The sequence below is a fragment of the Dipodomys merriami genome, unplaced genomic scaffold (genome assembly GCF_024711535.1).
Source record: "Dipodomys merriami isolate MVZ:Mamm:240054 unplaced genomic scaffold, mDipMer1.0.p SCAF_27, whole genome shotgun sequence".
Lineage (NCBI taxonomy): Eukaryota > Metazoa > Chordata > Mammalia > Rodentia > Heteromyidae > Dipodomys > Dipodomys merriami.
Genome location: NW_027204159.1, coordinates 13,147,434 through 13,164,186, shown reverse-complemented (window position 1 = coordinate 13,164,186; position 16,753 = coordinate 13,147,434). Strand labels below are relative to the sequence as shown.

General features: G+C 43.9%; 1 protein-coding gene across 2 annotated transcripts in view; it reads right to left on the bottom strand.

Annotated features, from left to right (window-relative positions):
- Positions 1 to 2,316: 2,316 nt before the first annotated feature.
- Sh3rf2 (SH3 domain containing ring finger 2) overlaps positions 2,317 to 16,753 on the bottom strand; it is a 136,114-nt gene continuing 121,677 nt past the window's right edge. The window contains exons 8-10 of one of the 2 annotated variants that reach the window (XM_070036303.1): positions 11,194 to 11,426; positions 7,241 to 7,599; positions 2,317 to 3,846 (exon numbers count right to left, since the gene is read on the bottom strand). In XM_070036303.1, the coding sequence (XP_069892404.1) occupies positions 3,589 to 3,846; positions 7,241 to 7,599; positions 11,194 to 11,426 (850 nt within the window). In that variant the 3' untranslated portion in view covers positions 2,317 to 3,588. Of the gene's footprint in view, positions 3,847 to 7,240; positions 7,600 to 11,175; positions 11,427 to 16,753 lie in introns of both variants that reach the window. The other variant, XM_070036304.1, reaches the window with a different exon arrangement.

The following is a 16,753-nucleotide window of genomic DNA, read 5'->3' as shown; positions in this document are numbered from 1 at the left end:
CTTGACAATTATACAGAAAACTGCCCATATTTTCCTTGAATTCCATATTTATCAAGAACTCTGTCTCCTCAAAAATGTTTCTCTGATTTTCAGAGGCTTGTAACTAGTTTTAGAGCACCTTTGAAGAACTGATAGGATGATTGTGCTATGAGTATGAGGATTTGATCTCATAAAATAGGAAATACACTAAGTTCACATCTGAATTCAATGTCCAAAGTTGCATAGGTTGGGGCTTGGGAGATTATATGTTATGGAGATTAAACGTTGCTGAAAAATACATCCCCGTTAATTAGGGGTGAAGGTGGGTGTGGCGGAGGATGGAAATCAGGACTGGCCAGACGGGGGAGGTTGGGATGGATAGGAGTGGAGATCAGGAAAGGCCAGGATGGTGATCAGAGGGGGCCAGAGGTAGAGACCTGTGTTGGCTAGCGGTGAAGGTCAGGGCTGGCCAGGAAGGAGGACAATATGGCTAGGAGTGGAGGCCTGGACGGGCCCCGGTGGAGGTCAGCGTAGCTGGGGGACATGAAAGGGCTGGTCATGGGTAGAGGTCCAAGTTGTTAAGGACAGACACTGTCCTTAGCCAGTTGTGACCTGTCATCACCTCTTAGCTGTCCTCTCATATTCTCACTTCCTTCGATCAAATCCTATCTTTTGTACCGCTTACTTACCCCTTTTTTTGGTACCACAGTACTGGAGTCTGACCCTTGGGCCAAGGAGATACCTCTCCTAGGGCCTCTGAGTCTTAGGATGGGATAGTTTACCTTAGATTTTAGGGGTCCGGGGTTCTACCAGGGGTCTCTGGAGTGTGTTTCACAAAAGAGTGGATTCACCAAGTGCAATGGAACCTGGCTTGATTGCTACAATTAAGCCCCGTTGCCAAAGATCTCCCCCTGCGTGGGACACCTTTTCTCCCATGGCTTTGACTCCTGCTTGCACTGTGTTTTGACCTCTTAGGCTCAGCTTTGTTGCTTCCTTTCAGAACCAGTTGTGGGCAGGCCTGTTTGAGAAGTCGTCGTCCCCCCCCCCCCTGCAATTTTGATGGCCTTAAAAAAGTCCATGTCTAGCATTTGTTAGATATATACTCTGTTCCAGCACGGTTTAAATGTTTTATTATGTTAATTCTCACTATAGCCCAGTAACAGTTGACGATCATCATTTCTATTTAAGAGAAAGCAGCTCTGAGAGATTTAGTAGTTTACCCTACATCAAATGGCCAGAACAGGATAAATGAAGATTTGAACTCAGGTTGTATTCAGCAAGCCTGCTGGACTCTTGCATTTGTAACCAAGTTGAGGGTGGGTGTTTGGCTCATATTCCACATTTTCCAGATGAGCTTTAGTATCAGAAAGCTCAACTTTGCATCCTTGCTTTTTTTTTCCTGTCTGTGATTATCTTCAGGCCTCTATTTCCTTGGCTTTATAATGGGGGCATTTATAGCGGAACTAGACTTTTGCTAACAACCTGTTGGTGGGATGAGTTGAAAGTGCCACTGGTCAATTTTTTACTGGTCAATTTTTTTTACAGAGCTGTATCTATAAAGAAGGGCTTTGGGTTGTGAGGGACTGGATTTGATGACAGGTGTGAAATGTCTGATGGAAGGGGAGTGGCAAGCCTTGGGTTGTTTCTGTTTCTCAGATGATGCTGTAGAGAGAAAGGCCAATGGAAGACTCTTGTGTCTCATGTTCCATTTCATTTCTGTGGCATGGGCAAGTCTCCATCTCATCTAAGCAGCCTGCTTGATAGCCACAAGAGTTAGAAACTCACTGGATCCACTGCTACTATGGAACAGGCTAAATACTTGGTTGGCTCATCATACCATACCTCTGCAACTCTTGTTATAGATTGTTATACTCATTGCTAAATTCCCTGAGAATGCTTTATGGGTGGAGGCACCCATATTTTGACAAATCCTATTGCTGGGACTATCTCACTTCTTCATCTAGATGATCATATTCACTTCCATGAGGCACAGATTTGGCCATGCTGATTTCATGGGATGCACAAGAGGAACCCACAAAGATGTTAGAATATGCTGCCATGAGGCTTGTACCAGTCTCAAAGATCCAATATAGAGGCAGTATTTCTTGGCAGGATTATGGTTTTGTTTCATTCTGTGAAAGTTTGGAAAAGTCTATGGATCATGTATTTGCCAAGTGTGTGTGTGTGGGGGGGGGGCAAAAGACATATGCCTGCAATCTCAAGACCTTCTACAACTGTTGATGGGAGAGGTCTACGTAGCCCTGCCTTCCTAAAATGGTACTCAGTCTTGGCAAATGGCATTTATGCACCAAAGTGTCCACATTGATGGGCATGCAATGAACGTTAAACCACAACCATTAAGTTTAATGATAATTAATGGGCTGTCTTACAGGGGTGGCCTTGTTCCCTGGGATGCCTCCTTACCAGTTTACAAGGTACTGCCTGGCTGGTCCCACTCATTTCAATCTTGTGTTGATAGGGTCACCCGGTTTTGCTCTTTCTCCATTGCACATTGTGCTTCCCATCTGCACTTAATATAAAGGTGGCATCCTGTCCACATCTTTTATTTCCTTTCCTGACAGATTAATTTTTTCTACTCTTATCCCTTCATCCTTCTCTCGTCCCCATTTTCTCCCTCCTTTCTCTCCTTCAACCCCTTTCATTTCCATCCTTCTTGGTCCAGTGCTTTTGATGGCAGTTTTCCTTTGAGAAGCATCCTGTCTCCAGTCTTGGATGGGCACAGTGTTATTATTTGCCCTGTTGTTCTATGGGGGAGACATTTACTTGCTCCCAATGACAAGAATCCAGGAAAGCAAGAATGTTAGAAACAAACAGAATATATATATCTTAACCCCTTATTTTTAAAGCTTTTAAAAACACATCTTGTTTAAGGGAGTGGAATGAGTTAAATGCCTGTTCTATGATACACAATCTATCACTCCTTGCTTCCAGCTTATCTATTGAATATAATTCTAGGTAGGGAAACACAGTGAGAGCTTAAAGTATGGTCATTTTTGGCGTTTGTTAATAGCTTTCTCTCTGGTCTTTTGGTAAGGAGCAAACTCAGGAAGCTGACTTCTTTAGGGGGTTTTCAGAAGGTTAAAAGTATTTATATCTCATACCTGCCCCCCCCCACTTCTTTTGCAGGCAGAATCACGACTCTTCTATGGGAAAAAATATGGCAGCAACCAGTAGCCAGTGTATGAATAGGTTTTAGAAGATGGAGGAGGTTGTTTTAGGTGATGATAAAAAGAGAGAGAGAGAGAAAAAAAAGCAAGGCTAACAATCCCACCATAGCCTTATGATGGCTGACGTCCCCTTTAGGATACCCCAGATATCTTACACAGAACACTGAGGAAGAGAGGCCAAGCCCTCCATGCTGGAGAGCAAGCATGGAGCTCTTCCACACTTTGGCCTGTGTGCACAATGTTCGAAGGCCACCCAGTGCAGGGATTTCTGGTCCAATTTTCCCTCTCCCAGAGGGATAACAGGTGGAACAATAACCCACACTGGAGTCTCCAAGGATGGTAGAATGTCTTCAGAGGAGGCAGACTGTATTTAAATGCAATTCACCTCTCTTTGGGGGTCTAAGAAAAGCCACCCCTAGATTCATTTGCTGGGAAACACAGTCTGTGGGGCTGAAGCTGGGGTCGTGGCCTTGCCAAAAGCTGACTTCCTTCGGTGCTCTGTATGCTGTCCCGAATGGCAGCCACTTCGGTGGGCGAATAGGACGGTCATCTCCGTGGCTGCTTCGGGCTGGGACCCCTTGTGGGTGACAGGCTGTTCACGCTTTCCCGAGGCCGGATGGGAGGTGTAGCGTTTGGTGGGAGGAGGGCTGTAATTCTGAAATCTCACGGTTTTGACTTGCTGCAAGAGAAAAGAGAGCAAAGGAACATGGGTAAGAATGCAGACTTCAGAGCCTGTTGTTTGTCTAAACTTCTCCCCAACTCAAAATGCTGTATGTGTGTGGTGGGCGTTCAGCACATATCCGTGTCTACTTGGAGTGGCTGCTTTGCGTTCCGACTCCTCTTAGCTGTTAGGAAGAAGCTGAGCGTGAAGAGAACCACCCTGGCCAAGAGCAAATGAGAACAAGAGCTCTGATGGGGCAAGTCTCAGATACTAAGGACATGGAAGCATATTTGCTCCAACTGCGACGGGGAAGTCACAGAAGGCTTCCTAGAGGCCAAGCTATTTAAATTGAGAACTGAAGAGCAATTAGGAGTTGTCCGGGATAAATTGGGTAAGTATGATTATAATCTCTCCTAGAAGATACAAGTTGGCCTTCTCCATTTCCTCTCTGCCTTCCTTAGTATCTCTTTCAAGGCCTAGCTCTTCCTGGAGCCTTTCCTAGTGACTTCCTTAGCAGATTTCCATAATGATCTTCTAAGTCAGTGCAGAGCTGGCTCCCTAGAAACCTGCTGGCAGAATTTAGCATTCACTCTTTCTTTTTGTCTTTTTTTTTTGGTGCCAATCCTAGGTTTTGAACTTGGGGCCAGTGTACTTTCTACATCTCTACTTTTAGATATTTTTTTCTTTCAATTATTTGGACATAAAAGTCTCATTGACTTTTCTCTTTGTTCAAGTTGGTTTCAAATCTCAATTTTCGTATCTCAGCCTCTTGAGTAGCAAGGAATATTCAGAATTTTTTGAGATTTTAATTTATTTCCCTACACATACAGACTGGGAGACTGCATTTTGAAAAGCTAGAATTCCACATGTCTCTTTAAAAGTTCAAAGATAAAGGACTAAGCACAGTACTGTATGCCTATAATACCAGTGCCAGATGAGTCAGGAAGGCCAAGAGTTTAAGGCTTTAAGGCTAGCCTGGGTTACAAAGAAAGGTCAAGGCTAGCCTGCATTACATGTAAGACCTTGTTTCAATAAAACAACTAAACATCTGGCACGCTGGGCCCATGCCCATCATGGTCTCACCTGGCTGGAACAATTCCTCCTTGAGACTTATGGTCCCCAGTGTGCGCCAAACCCCATCTACCCTCCTTCCTTTTACTTCTCATACCTGGTAATTAAAGTATTGGTTCTGGCCAATCCCTGTCTCAGGACTTAATAATAAAGTGTTCTGTGGTATTGTCTGGGAATTATTTCTTTTCTTTTCTTTTTCCATGAAATTTAATCCTTGTGTTTCCAATAGAGAACCCACATTTCTTCATACGTTTTGACTTACTCTATTAGGGTTCTGAGGGATTACAAAATACAGTCTAAAGGTTTTATATAATAATTTGAGTTACTGGGCAGTGAGGTCTTGTAAAACTTTAAATTTCTTGAATACCATCAGGCAGAATCAGATCTCCCAGCATTTACATCAGTCAGTGCTAACTTTTTATTTTTTAATATGTTTTTAATTGTGAAAATACTGCACAGAGGGGTTACAGTTACATGAGCAAGGTAATGAGTACATTTCTTATCAAGCATTGTTGCCTCCTCCTTTGTTTTTCCCCTCTCCTTCCCTCCCCACCTCCACAACTACCCTCCCCCCTAGCCTAAATTGTAAAGTTCTTTGTTCAGCAGTGTCTTGTACATCTCTCATTGTTACAATGGGTCAACCCAGTGCTAACCTTTGCCAAACGCTTTTCCCTGTAAGTTTAGGGCATAGCCTTGAGAGCATGAGTTTTTATACTAGATTCTATGCAAGGCACTCATGTGTGTCAGCTGTACATAGGAAGATGTTCTTTAACTCCCTATGCTTTCATTTATCATTTTAAAATAAGAATGAGGCTGGGCATAAGGGCACATGACTGTAATCCCAGCACTTAGGAGGCTGCAATAGGAAGATCATGAATTTGAGGCTTACCTGGGCTGTGTCTCAAACATCATGTCCCCACAAATGAAGATGAAAATAATACCTACTTCAGAGGATGGTTGTCAGAATTAAATGAGGCAGGACTGTGAAGTACTTAACACAATACATGCCAGGTTATTAGTGCTGAGAAATGTGTAATAAGGAGAAGGAAACTATACTCCCTTTCCATTTTTTAGGATGGAAGGGGATGTGGGATGATAGTGTGGTGGTGATGGTGGTGATGTTGGTGAATTTAGTAACTAAAACACAGCAAGGGTGTCACTTGATTTCCTTCATGTGACCGCTCTGATTCTACCATCCCTCTTGCTTCAAGGATATTAAACAAACAAACAACCCATGTCACCAGGCACCAGTGGCTCACACTTGTAATCCTAGCTACTTAGGGGGCTGAGATCTGAGGACTGAGGTTCAAAGCCAGCCTGGGTAGGAGAGTCTGTGAGACTCTTATCTCCAATGAATCACAGAAAAAGCTGGAAGTAGTGCTGTGGTTCAAGTGGTAGAGTGCTAGCCTTGAGCAAAAGGAGTTTAGGGACAGTACAACATAGAGTTCAAGCTTCAGGACTGGCCAAAACAAACAAACCCTTCCCATGCCTCCCATGCAAGGAGTTCTGGACTAGAAATGAACAGATCTGATCTCTAACTCAGAGGTCACAATAAGGAGTTATCATTCTGGGTGATCTTCCCCTTATTTAAATTCCCTTATGTCTCAGTGACCTTTTTTTTTTTTTTTGGTCAGTTGCAGGGCCTGAACTCTGGGTCTGGGCGCTGTCCCTCAGCTCTTCAGCTCAAGGCTAGCCCTCTACCACTTGAGCCACAGCACCACTTCTGGCTTTTTCTGCTTATGTGGTGCTGAGGAATCGAACCCAGGGCCTCAGGCATGCAAGGCAAGCGCTCTACCGCTGAGCCACCTTCCCAGCCCCTCAGTGACCTCTTTTATCAGATGAGTAATTACGTATCAAGCCCTATGTAAGCGATTTGTCTATCTTACATTGTTTAATCTCTCTTATAAGCCTATGCTGCCATTATTACTCTTATCTCCATTTTACAGGTTAAGAGAGGACAAACAAAAGCGTTCCAGGAGGGTGTAGTGTTTTAGCCAAAGCCACCCAAAACTAGTGCTAGAATTCAAACCAAGATTTGTCTGATGGCAAAGCCACTGTTTTGTTGTGTTGTTTTCCCAGGGCACCTCTGGGTCTCAAAAGAAGCCTGTGTTACTTGGGGATGTGAGGGAAGAGGAAGGGGTGGTTGAGTGTGAGGAGGCTGCCATTTTGAGTTTCTGTCTACCAACACTCAAATCTCAGGAGCTGTGTGTGTGTGTGTGTGTGTGTGTGTGTGTGTGTGTGTGTGTGTGTGTGTGTGTGTGTGTGTGTGTGTGTGTGTGTGTGTGTGTGTGCGTGCATGAAGCATGTGCAGAGTTAGGAGTGAAGAGTAGTCTACTCTTACCTTTTCGGTGCCATTTCTTGAATTTTCTGGTTTCACCAGGATTGATGGTGGGGCTGATGACGGTGGCCTGAGCGGAGGCTCACTCCTGATGTGTAGGTCTTTGCCTTCCATGATGAGGGAACTGGCTGCCGAGTGGATCCTGCTGTCACCGCCTCTGCTGACACAGGTGTGGGCAGGCTCTCCAGTGGGAGCAGGCTTGGGTCCCATGGCCAACAGCATTGCTGAGGGCGAGGGGGAGACCCCCTGTGTTGTGTAGAATTGTAACTGTTGAGGTCGGACCAGCACGGTGGGGCTGCGCCGGAGGGAGCCCACCATGAGCGAAGAGACCCCTGACTGCACCGGTCTCTGCAGGGAACCATCTGGGGGAGGAGATGACTGTTATCAGCCACAGGGGCAGCTGACAGCAGGTAGGCAGTGCGTCCTGTCCTGATATCCCAGAATAGCTAAGTGCTTTCCTAATTTGACTGGGCTCACATTCTCCCAGGGTCTTTTAAAGGTGATCTTGTCTTTTTTTTTTTTAAAGGGCTGTTTGCTGATGTTGGCAGCAAATCAGAGGCTAGCTGAATGTGTGTGTGTGTGTGTGTGTGTGTGTGTGTGTGTGTGTGTGTGTGTGTGTGTGTGAGTGAAATAGCACATGGTCTACGACTTCCATTTGACTTCTTTATCACCCCCCCCCACACACACCACACCCTTACTCCTTTCCCTCAAGCCCTTTAAGATGAAGAAAAAGGTCCAAATGTAGCTTCACAGTGAGATAAAATTTGGAGACAGATCAAAAAGTTAGTGACAGCAAGAGACAGAAAGATGTGTGGGGTTGGTTGAGTGATGGGGAAGAATGATGGAAGGGGTGACATTGATCAAGAAGCATTGTACTCACAAACTGGCACGTTGAATCGAAACCCCTTTGTACAGCCACATAAGGAAAATTTTAAAAAAATCACAGGAGGTAATTAATGCAAAGCACTAATAAAAGCGTTCAATAATATTAACAAAAGCGGAAGATAGAGACAAGGGATGAAGACACTCCAGCAACTGAGAAAAACAAGAGGAAGAGAAAGAGGAAAGGAGAGCTACTTGCTGAAGAAAGTTCTAGAAGCTTTGGACATGGGGTGGTGGGGACTTTCCTTGGGGGGTGTTGCAGGGTGGGGAAGGATGAGTGGCAGTAACAGTTCATGTGCTTGCTAAGTTTGGTAATATGTGGCTGAGCTTTGCCAAGTGTCATAACATCCTACCAGAGAATCAGGGACAAGTCATAACAGCTCCATGGGACTCAGTTCCTCCTTTGTAAGCTGGAAATTAAAACAGTCCACCACAGGGTAGGTTATGTCTTCTGAGTACCCAGGATGTGCCCAGCATGTCATGCTCATGATCATTTCGGGTAAAAGAACAGCAACAATGCAAAGTCCAAGAGTTTGGTTTTGCCTGTGCCTGAGGCAAAAATTGACAGTCTTCCCTCAGTAAAAAGATGCCATTCCTTCCCCTGAAACTCTCTAAAGACGAGAGCCTCATTCATTTAACATATGTCTTGGAGGTTCACTGCATTCTGGAGGCAAGTGAGAGACACTCCTAAGAAGTAGCATGGGCCATTTTTGAAGAGGGACCCCAACATTGCCAGAGCTGTAGGTTAGGTCGCAGCTAGAAATGCTCATCTTTCCTGACACTCCTTGGATGCATGTTTGGATCACAGTAGTGGGTGCCTAGTAGAAGGGCCTGGGCAGAGGCCACGGCCTCACTATGACTCTTCTGCCAGTTCTGATCATGAAAAGCAGCACCCTCACTAACCACAGTTGGTGTTCTCAGCTGTGGGAAGCAAGATGGACAGATTTACACAACTCTGACCTTTCTGTTTAGACTTTTCTTGGAACACTGACAGCCCTGTGAGCTGCACATAGTCAACTCTCCTGTTGTTTCTCTTTGCGTTGGGGAGATGGATAGCTTGACCAGCCTCACCTTCAGAAAGGGGGAAAAGGAAAAGCCTTCAGGACCTGGGATGTCAAAGCAATACCAGGCAGACATGTCCTTATGTTCCTGGAAACGCTTCATGCCTGTCTCTCATATATATATATATATATATATATATATATAGTGCCAGTCCTGGGGCTTGAATTCAGGGGCTGTATACTGAGTCTGAGCTTTTTCACTCAAGGCTTGAACTCTACCACTTGAGCCACACCCTCCCTTTCAGCTTTTTGGTGGTGAATTGGAGATAAGAGTCTCAAAGACTTTCATGCCAGGGCTGGCTTTGAACCACCATTCACAGATGTCAGCTTCCTAAGTAGGATTACAGGCCTGAGTCACCAGCATCTGGCTTGTTTCTAATTTTTAAGATACCTAATGCTTTCTGATTACAATTCAAGCAGCCAAAGCTCTGAGGCAGGCAAAACTGGAGGTCTTAAAGAATGCGTGTGGTGCTCCACTGCATTGCAGAATGGTCTAGACTGAGTGGGAGATTTCAACCCTGAAAGAGCTCATGCTCTGGGTGGGCCCCCAAGAGATGTTTAATTGTAGTAGTAAGGATAAAACTTATTAATCCAATTAATACTTTTTAAAGAAATCCGGGAAGCTGATGTCTCGAGAGCTTATTATGAGTTGCTCTCACCTCAATCATTGCATATCCGTGTGCCTGGTATTGTCTGAGCCATGCCATGTAGAAGCTTTTTATTAGATCAGTGTAGTCATGCAGATGGGTGTAGGGATTGTTGTAATTTCCATTTTACAAATGAGGAAACTGAAGATGGAAGAGTTTGGTAACTTGTCCAAAGCGGTTGCAGGTTACTTATTTGAGGGGTGTGTAGGGGCAGGTGGAAGAAAGAAGGAATGGAAAGTAAAGGCAGGGATCTGGTTGGGTGGGTGAAGTAGCCACAACCATTACACTGGTGTGTGAGGTCTAAGGAAGCTGTCAGATGGACACACAGCATAGGATATTTGCTTTCTATTTCTTTGAGGAATTTTCCAGTCTAGTCACTTGTTCAGAGTGTAAGAAGGATCCTTTGTTGACTCCACAGAGCCCAGTTTAAATCAGGGGACAGAGAATAAATCATATTCACCACACTTACCTTGTAACAGATGAAGAAAACCTTGATGATGTAGAAAAGGGTTTTTGAACCCTTCCTAGAATTTCCCAAAGTGAAATCTCACATACAAGTTCAACATATTAAAAGAGCAAAACCTGTAAGTTACGCGATCAAAGGAGTTACACCATTGGAAACCTCCCCTGTATACGTTGGTGTATATATGCTTATCACCTTGTATATGTTTATATATATGTTTATAATTTAGATCGGACTTCCACATTTGAGAGACAACATGCAGTGTTTTTCTCTCAAGTGTGACTTACTTTACATAATTTTTTCCAGGTCAAGGGAAGGAGGGCAGATGAATGGAGAGAGGAAAGGTAGGGAAATGCAGTCATAATATCTAATGCACATATGTGAAAACGGAAGTAGGTAAATTGATGGGTGAGGTTGGGAGAGATGGGAAACAATGCCATGGGGAGGGGCACCATTGTTTAAGATACATTATGCTCATACACTTGACATGTTGAATTAAAATTCCTTTGTACAACTACTTAAGGATAATAAGTAAGTAAATAAAGACATAAAAGTGACAGGTCTGTACGGATTGTCATATGCTCAGGTGGGTGTTACCAAGATCCCTGGATTATCCTTGGAGCCAGGGAAGAATAGGATGGGTTTTTCCTAACAAAACCCAGCACTTTCTTAGCTGTATTCTACTTCTATGTTGGCACTTTGGTCACTCTCCTATCACCAGAAACTACTGTGCCCTTCAGTAGGTCTGGCTTCAGTCAGTAAAACAACCCAGCACTTGGGATCTGCAAGTCTCCTTTGCAGAGTGTCATCTTAAGGTCAAGACTGGGTTTTTATGAAAGCACATTGTATAACCCCTACCCTCATCACTTAGTGCTAGGCACATACCTCTTTGCCACCACTTACTCTTTCTCATGCTGCTTCGCCCCTTCCGAAGAGACCCCTGTCCTAACGTTCCTGGGCTGGCCGTGTTCCTCACGGGGCTGACTACCGCGGTTGGCACAAAGACGGATTTGAAAGAACGGTTTTGCCGGGGATCACCTTCTGAAAAGCTGCCTCTGGAGGACACAGAGGAGGTGGATAATGTCCATGTGGCATAGAGACCAGGGCTCCGGGAGTCTGGAAAACTAGACGTCTTTCTGGTTGTTGAAGATATGTTTGTTTTTTTTTTTTCAAGAGAAGAAACAGAGAGAGAAAAGAAGTGTTCAGTTAAGAGTCCTATTTAAAAAACAAATCAGCTCCCAACCCTGTATCAAAGATGACCATCCTTACCTTTTGCCTACCATTCACACTGTTTGTGAACCACAGGCCTAGGGAAATGGGCACTACCTCCCTACACACCCTGACAGCCATGTGTGTGTATGCCAAGGGCAAGGTCCACACTGATTCTGGTCGAACTTTATCACTTACTGCAGCTCTGCTCACGCCTCACCCCATATCTCGTTAGAACATAAGATCTTACGTGTGTGCACGTTACTCATGATGAACTAAATATTTTACTGTCTCACTGGCCTTCCTATTAGATTCGAAACTCTTGAAAGGAAGAGATTGATGTGGTTTCTTTTATAGCAGGTGTCTGCTGAGTGGCTATCATAATTCTTTAGCTTTGATGTTGGTTACTTAGGCTAATGCACACTGAATACCAATCATATGCCAGGCTCTGGGCAAGTGCTTTGCTCATATTATTATGTATTCCATATGAGAGTATTCTGAGTAATATTACTAGTGTCACCATTTTATAAACAATTACAGAAATAAACAATTATTTGCTCACATCATTTCCTTTTTTCTTTTGTCAGTTGTGGGGCTTGAACTCTGGGCCTGGGTACTGTCCCTCAACTCTTCAGCTCAAGGCAAGCACTCTACCTCTTGAGCCACAGAGCCACTTCTGGTTTTCTGGTGGTTAATTGGAGATAAGAGTCTCATGGACTTTCCTGCCTGGACTGGATTTGAACTGCAATCCTCAGATCTCAGCCTCCTGAGTAGCTAAAATTACAGCTTAGAAATGATGTGGGCATCTAAGCTGGCCCTCTGCCCTTACCATTGAGTGACACCACTTCCTGGCTAGATTATTATTTATTGGTAGCAGGAACACCTTTTTATTCTGTCTGAAGGAAGTGAACTAAGGCAGCTAGATGGTCCTGCACATGCCCCCAGGAGAACCTCTTGAGCCTTCACTGTGATTTTCAAGAACAACTCTGTGTGTGTGTGTGTGTGTGTGTGTGTGTGTGTGTGTGTGTGTGTGTGTGTATTGGTACTGGAACTGGAACTTAGGACCTTACACTATCCTTTAACTTTTTCCACTCAAGGCTGGTGCTGTACCACTTGAGTCACACCTCCTAACTTTTTGCTGGTTACTTGAAAATAAGAGTCTCAAGAATAGCATTAAAGTTTTATTATAAAACCACAGTATCTTGTCCATTGTCTCCAGCCTGTAATTTCCTGAGTTGCTTTAGCTGTGGCTAAAGCTTTACATGCCCTTCTTTCCCTTCTACCAAGCCAGCTCCAACATCACATCTCCAACCAAGTAATCTGTAGTCACGATGTTGATTAGATAGGCCTCTGCTAATTTCCTAGGAGCAAGGAATCCAAATAAGGCTCTGCCACAGAGTGTCCTCCTGTTGCCCCTTCTTTTTCCTTCTGCTTATTTAAAAGTGGTTAATAACTTTTGTTTGATTAAAAAGTAGTTTAACAATGAGCAAGTGTTAGAGGAAGGTTAGTAAAGCATTGATTAATTGTGGCCAATGCTATCAAAAAAACATTTCTTATGCAGTCAATTTCTTTAAGAATGGATGTGTAGGGACATGCCTACCCACAGCGGCCAGCCTGTGGTGGCAGGGGTCAGGGAGGAGGGGTCAGGGGCTGTCTACCAGCGAGAAACCACATTGTTTTCTGGAGATGCAGCCTGGGTAGTGGAGAGGAAAGCCCTGCATGGAAATCCTAAGCAGCTTCTCTGCATCCTGCAAAATGCATTAGCAAGAAGAAAGACTGGAAGCTAGGACCAGTGTCTCATGCCTGTAATCCTAGCTCCTCAGGAGGCCGGGATCTGAAGATCACAGTTTGAAGCCAGCCTGGGCAGACAAGACCATGAGATTCCTATCTCCATTTAAGCAGCAAAAAAAAAAAAATGTAATTGGAGCTGTGGTAGAGCTTAAGTGGTAGAGCACTAGACTTGGATGAAAAAGCTAAGGGACAGCACCCAACTTCTAAGTTCAAGCCCAGAACAAGGAGAAGGAGAAAGAAGATGAAGAGGAGGAAGAGGAAGAAGAAGAGGAAGGAGGAGGAGGAGGAAAGTTTGGCTCCAAAATTATTTCCTGCAATAGCATAGCAATTAGGATCATGCCAACTTTATCGCACCAGTTTCTTCATTGAATGATTGTTTATAGACCAAGGTATTACCTCAATTTGCTGAGCTCAGCACTGGGCCAGATTCCAGGAACTCCTAAATCCCAAGTGTCCCATTCAACACTGTGACTAGGACTTTTGGCAAAAAGCTTAGCACTGACCTACTACTTTCTCCCAACATCAGAGTGCTTTGCTAACATGTTAGTTAATGAGTCCCCACAAAACCCTAGATATGAAGATGTTATGATCTTTATTTTCCAGAGGAAACAGAAAGACACGGTGGGTTTCTGTGGAAGAAGTGGATGTGGCTTCTGACTTGCTCCACTGAACCGGTCCTCATATCCTTTTCTCCGTGTGAGATATTAGCTCTTAAACAACTTTTCTAATAGACAAAGGGGACATTAGACACAGCAGCTCTGCTGGGCTCACCATGGCAACAGCCTCATGGTAAGAAGAAGGCTTGACTCTGACCACCTTTACAGAATCTGCTTAGTTTAAGGCCATGGAGTGAGCACTTCCCTCCATCTATAAGGCAGCAGGCTGATAGGTGTCTGTGAAGGCTGCATGAAAGAGAACTGGCCTGGCTAATTGAGTAGAAGGGAATGGATGGGAAGACAGGATGGAGAGGAATGGACTTTGAAACAGGATCCAAGCAGGCTGCAGAGGGCCCAGCAGCGGGATTTACACTGGAATTGCCCGGTAATGCTGGTACTGAAGCGCTCACCATGAACAATCTTCAACTTGGCCTGCATCTTGTCTTTCCGTGCTCAGGTTTCAGAGTTCTCAGTGGGAGCACAAGCCTGGCTAAGCCAGGGCCCTAGCTGTGTGGTGGACTGAGAAGGAAAAGGGACAAATCTGCCTCTCACTAAGACAACACGGGGGAGGAGAATTCAAACCAAACATCAGGTGTTTGGATGGCAGACAGGTGAGAACTTGCCAGTTCCTCTGTGTCTCTTGAGCCCATAGATGTCTCCAGGATTTCACGATGGTAGAGATTTAATTGTTGTTAACAAAAGCCAGAAAGGTGGGTGTCACCATCTAGCCTAGACGGCTGTATAAAGGAAAAAAACCAGGAGCATGTTTGACACTTAAAAATGCTTACTTGTAGTGGGGTGCCAGTGGCTCACGTCTGTAATCCTGGCTACTCAGGAGGCTGAGCTCTGAGGATTGTGGTTCAAAGCCAGGTTGGGTAGGAAAGTGTGAGATTCTTATCTCCAAGGCACTATGCAGAAAAATACCTACGTGTCTCTGTGGCTCAAGTGGTAGAGTGCTACCCTTGAGCAAAAAGAAAGGGAAAACACCTAGGCCTAGAGTTCAAGCTCCAGGACTGGCCAAAAAAAAGTTTACTTATTGGATCTTAAATTTAAACCCTGGCATTTCAGTCAGTTCCTGTTTATAGTTAATTCTCAAACCCTGGCTGGCTCAGTCTATTATGGGATGATTCTAATAAAAGCAAAGGTTTCAATGCTCAGAGGTCCCTCCATCTCTGAACCTTGGCTGTTCTATAAAAGCTGCACTGCACAGAACCATCACTACTGGCAGAAAACAAAGGCAAGGGAAGGGGAACAAAAGCTTTCAAACACACAAAGAACCGAAAGGAGCCTGCACATGTAGCCCAACCCACTAGTTTCCCACACAAAGGACAATATTTGTCAGCCCTGAGAAGTGGGAGAAGGAAACTTCCCACGGTTGAAAGGGTGATTAGAATGAGGGATAGCTGCACCCAGGGAAACAAATTGGGCACATGTCATCATGTCCAAGATGGAACTTCCTTTGTCTTAGAAGAGGAAGACACACAGAATTCTACGATCCTCTGTCATCTAATAACCTCCAGGCAGTGACTCTCTGACCGGGACTGTTTCTTAGAAATATTGCTTGTTTATAAGGAAAACTGTGCTTGGACCTTAGTAACCTCTGAAGAAATGCCCGTATTCAGATTTCTGTGAGCTGGGAGGAAGAGATGGTCAGTGGTTGTGATTCTGACATTCTATCTTCTGTCTTATGTGCATTAGAATTTAGAAGATGCTTATGGCTGCCTAGGGTATCACTTGGGCGAAAAGTCACAGAGGAATGAAACAGAAGCAGGAGACTTGTGAAACACTGATGGAATCTTACATACATTCTAGTTGGGGCAACCATGTGTTCTGATTTTCCCTCAGTCCTCAGTGTCTGTCTGTTCAAAAAGTCTTCATTTACATGATAAAATATATGATTAAGTCAAGCTCCAGTGGCTCATACTACAATAATCCTAGCTATTCAGGAGGCAGAAATCTAATGATCATGGTAGGAAAGTTTGTGACACTCATCTCCAATTAAGTACCACACAGCTGGAAATGGAGTTGTGGTTCAAAGTGGCAGAGAACTAGCCTTGAGCACAAAAGCTCAGGAACAGTGCCCAGGCCCTGAGTTCAACTCCCAGTACTGACATACACACACAGACACAAACACAGACACACAGACACACACACAGACACTACTACATATATTGTGTAATTATATTTAATATAATAGAATAATAGAATAACATCATAAATATAGATAATATTATATATTATAATAAATATATATCTATATCTTATATCTATATCTATATATAGTGCCCAAGCCTGATTTCAAGCCTTATACCATTTAGTGTATGTCAGTTCTAGGGATTGTACATATATATATATATAATGCTATGTACTATATATGTAAGAAATTAGGTTATATGTATATAGTAGATATGAATAACTCATTCTCATGGTTCTTGGTGGCATAACCAATATTTTGGGCTAAAATTTAACTGTAGGGGCTAAGACCATGGTTTGGGCTATGAACAGTTCATGTTCTATCTCAGGGAATAAACTCTTAGAACAGACTGCTACAGTTCCTGGATCATTCCCCATCCTCTCCAATCCTTCCCAGCTTTGACGTTACCAGAATTTGTACCTACCACTTTACTTTGTTGCAGTGATTGGCTACCCTCTGATCTGTCCCTTTATTCTTTACAGATTTTAGAATGATTTTACATTATTCTACCACAGTGATCTCATCTAATCTTAGGGATGTAAATACCATCTCAATCTGCAACTCTCTTTTAAATGTTAGACTTGTACTCTCAACTGCTCACCAACATCTTTAC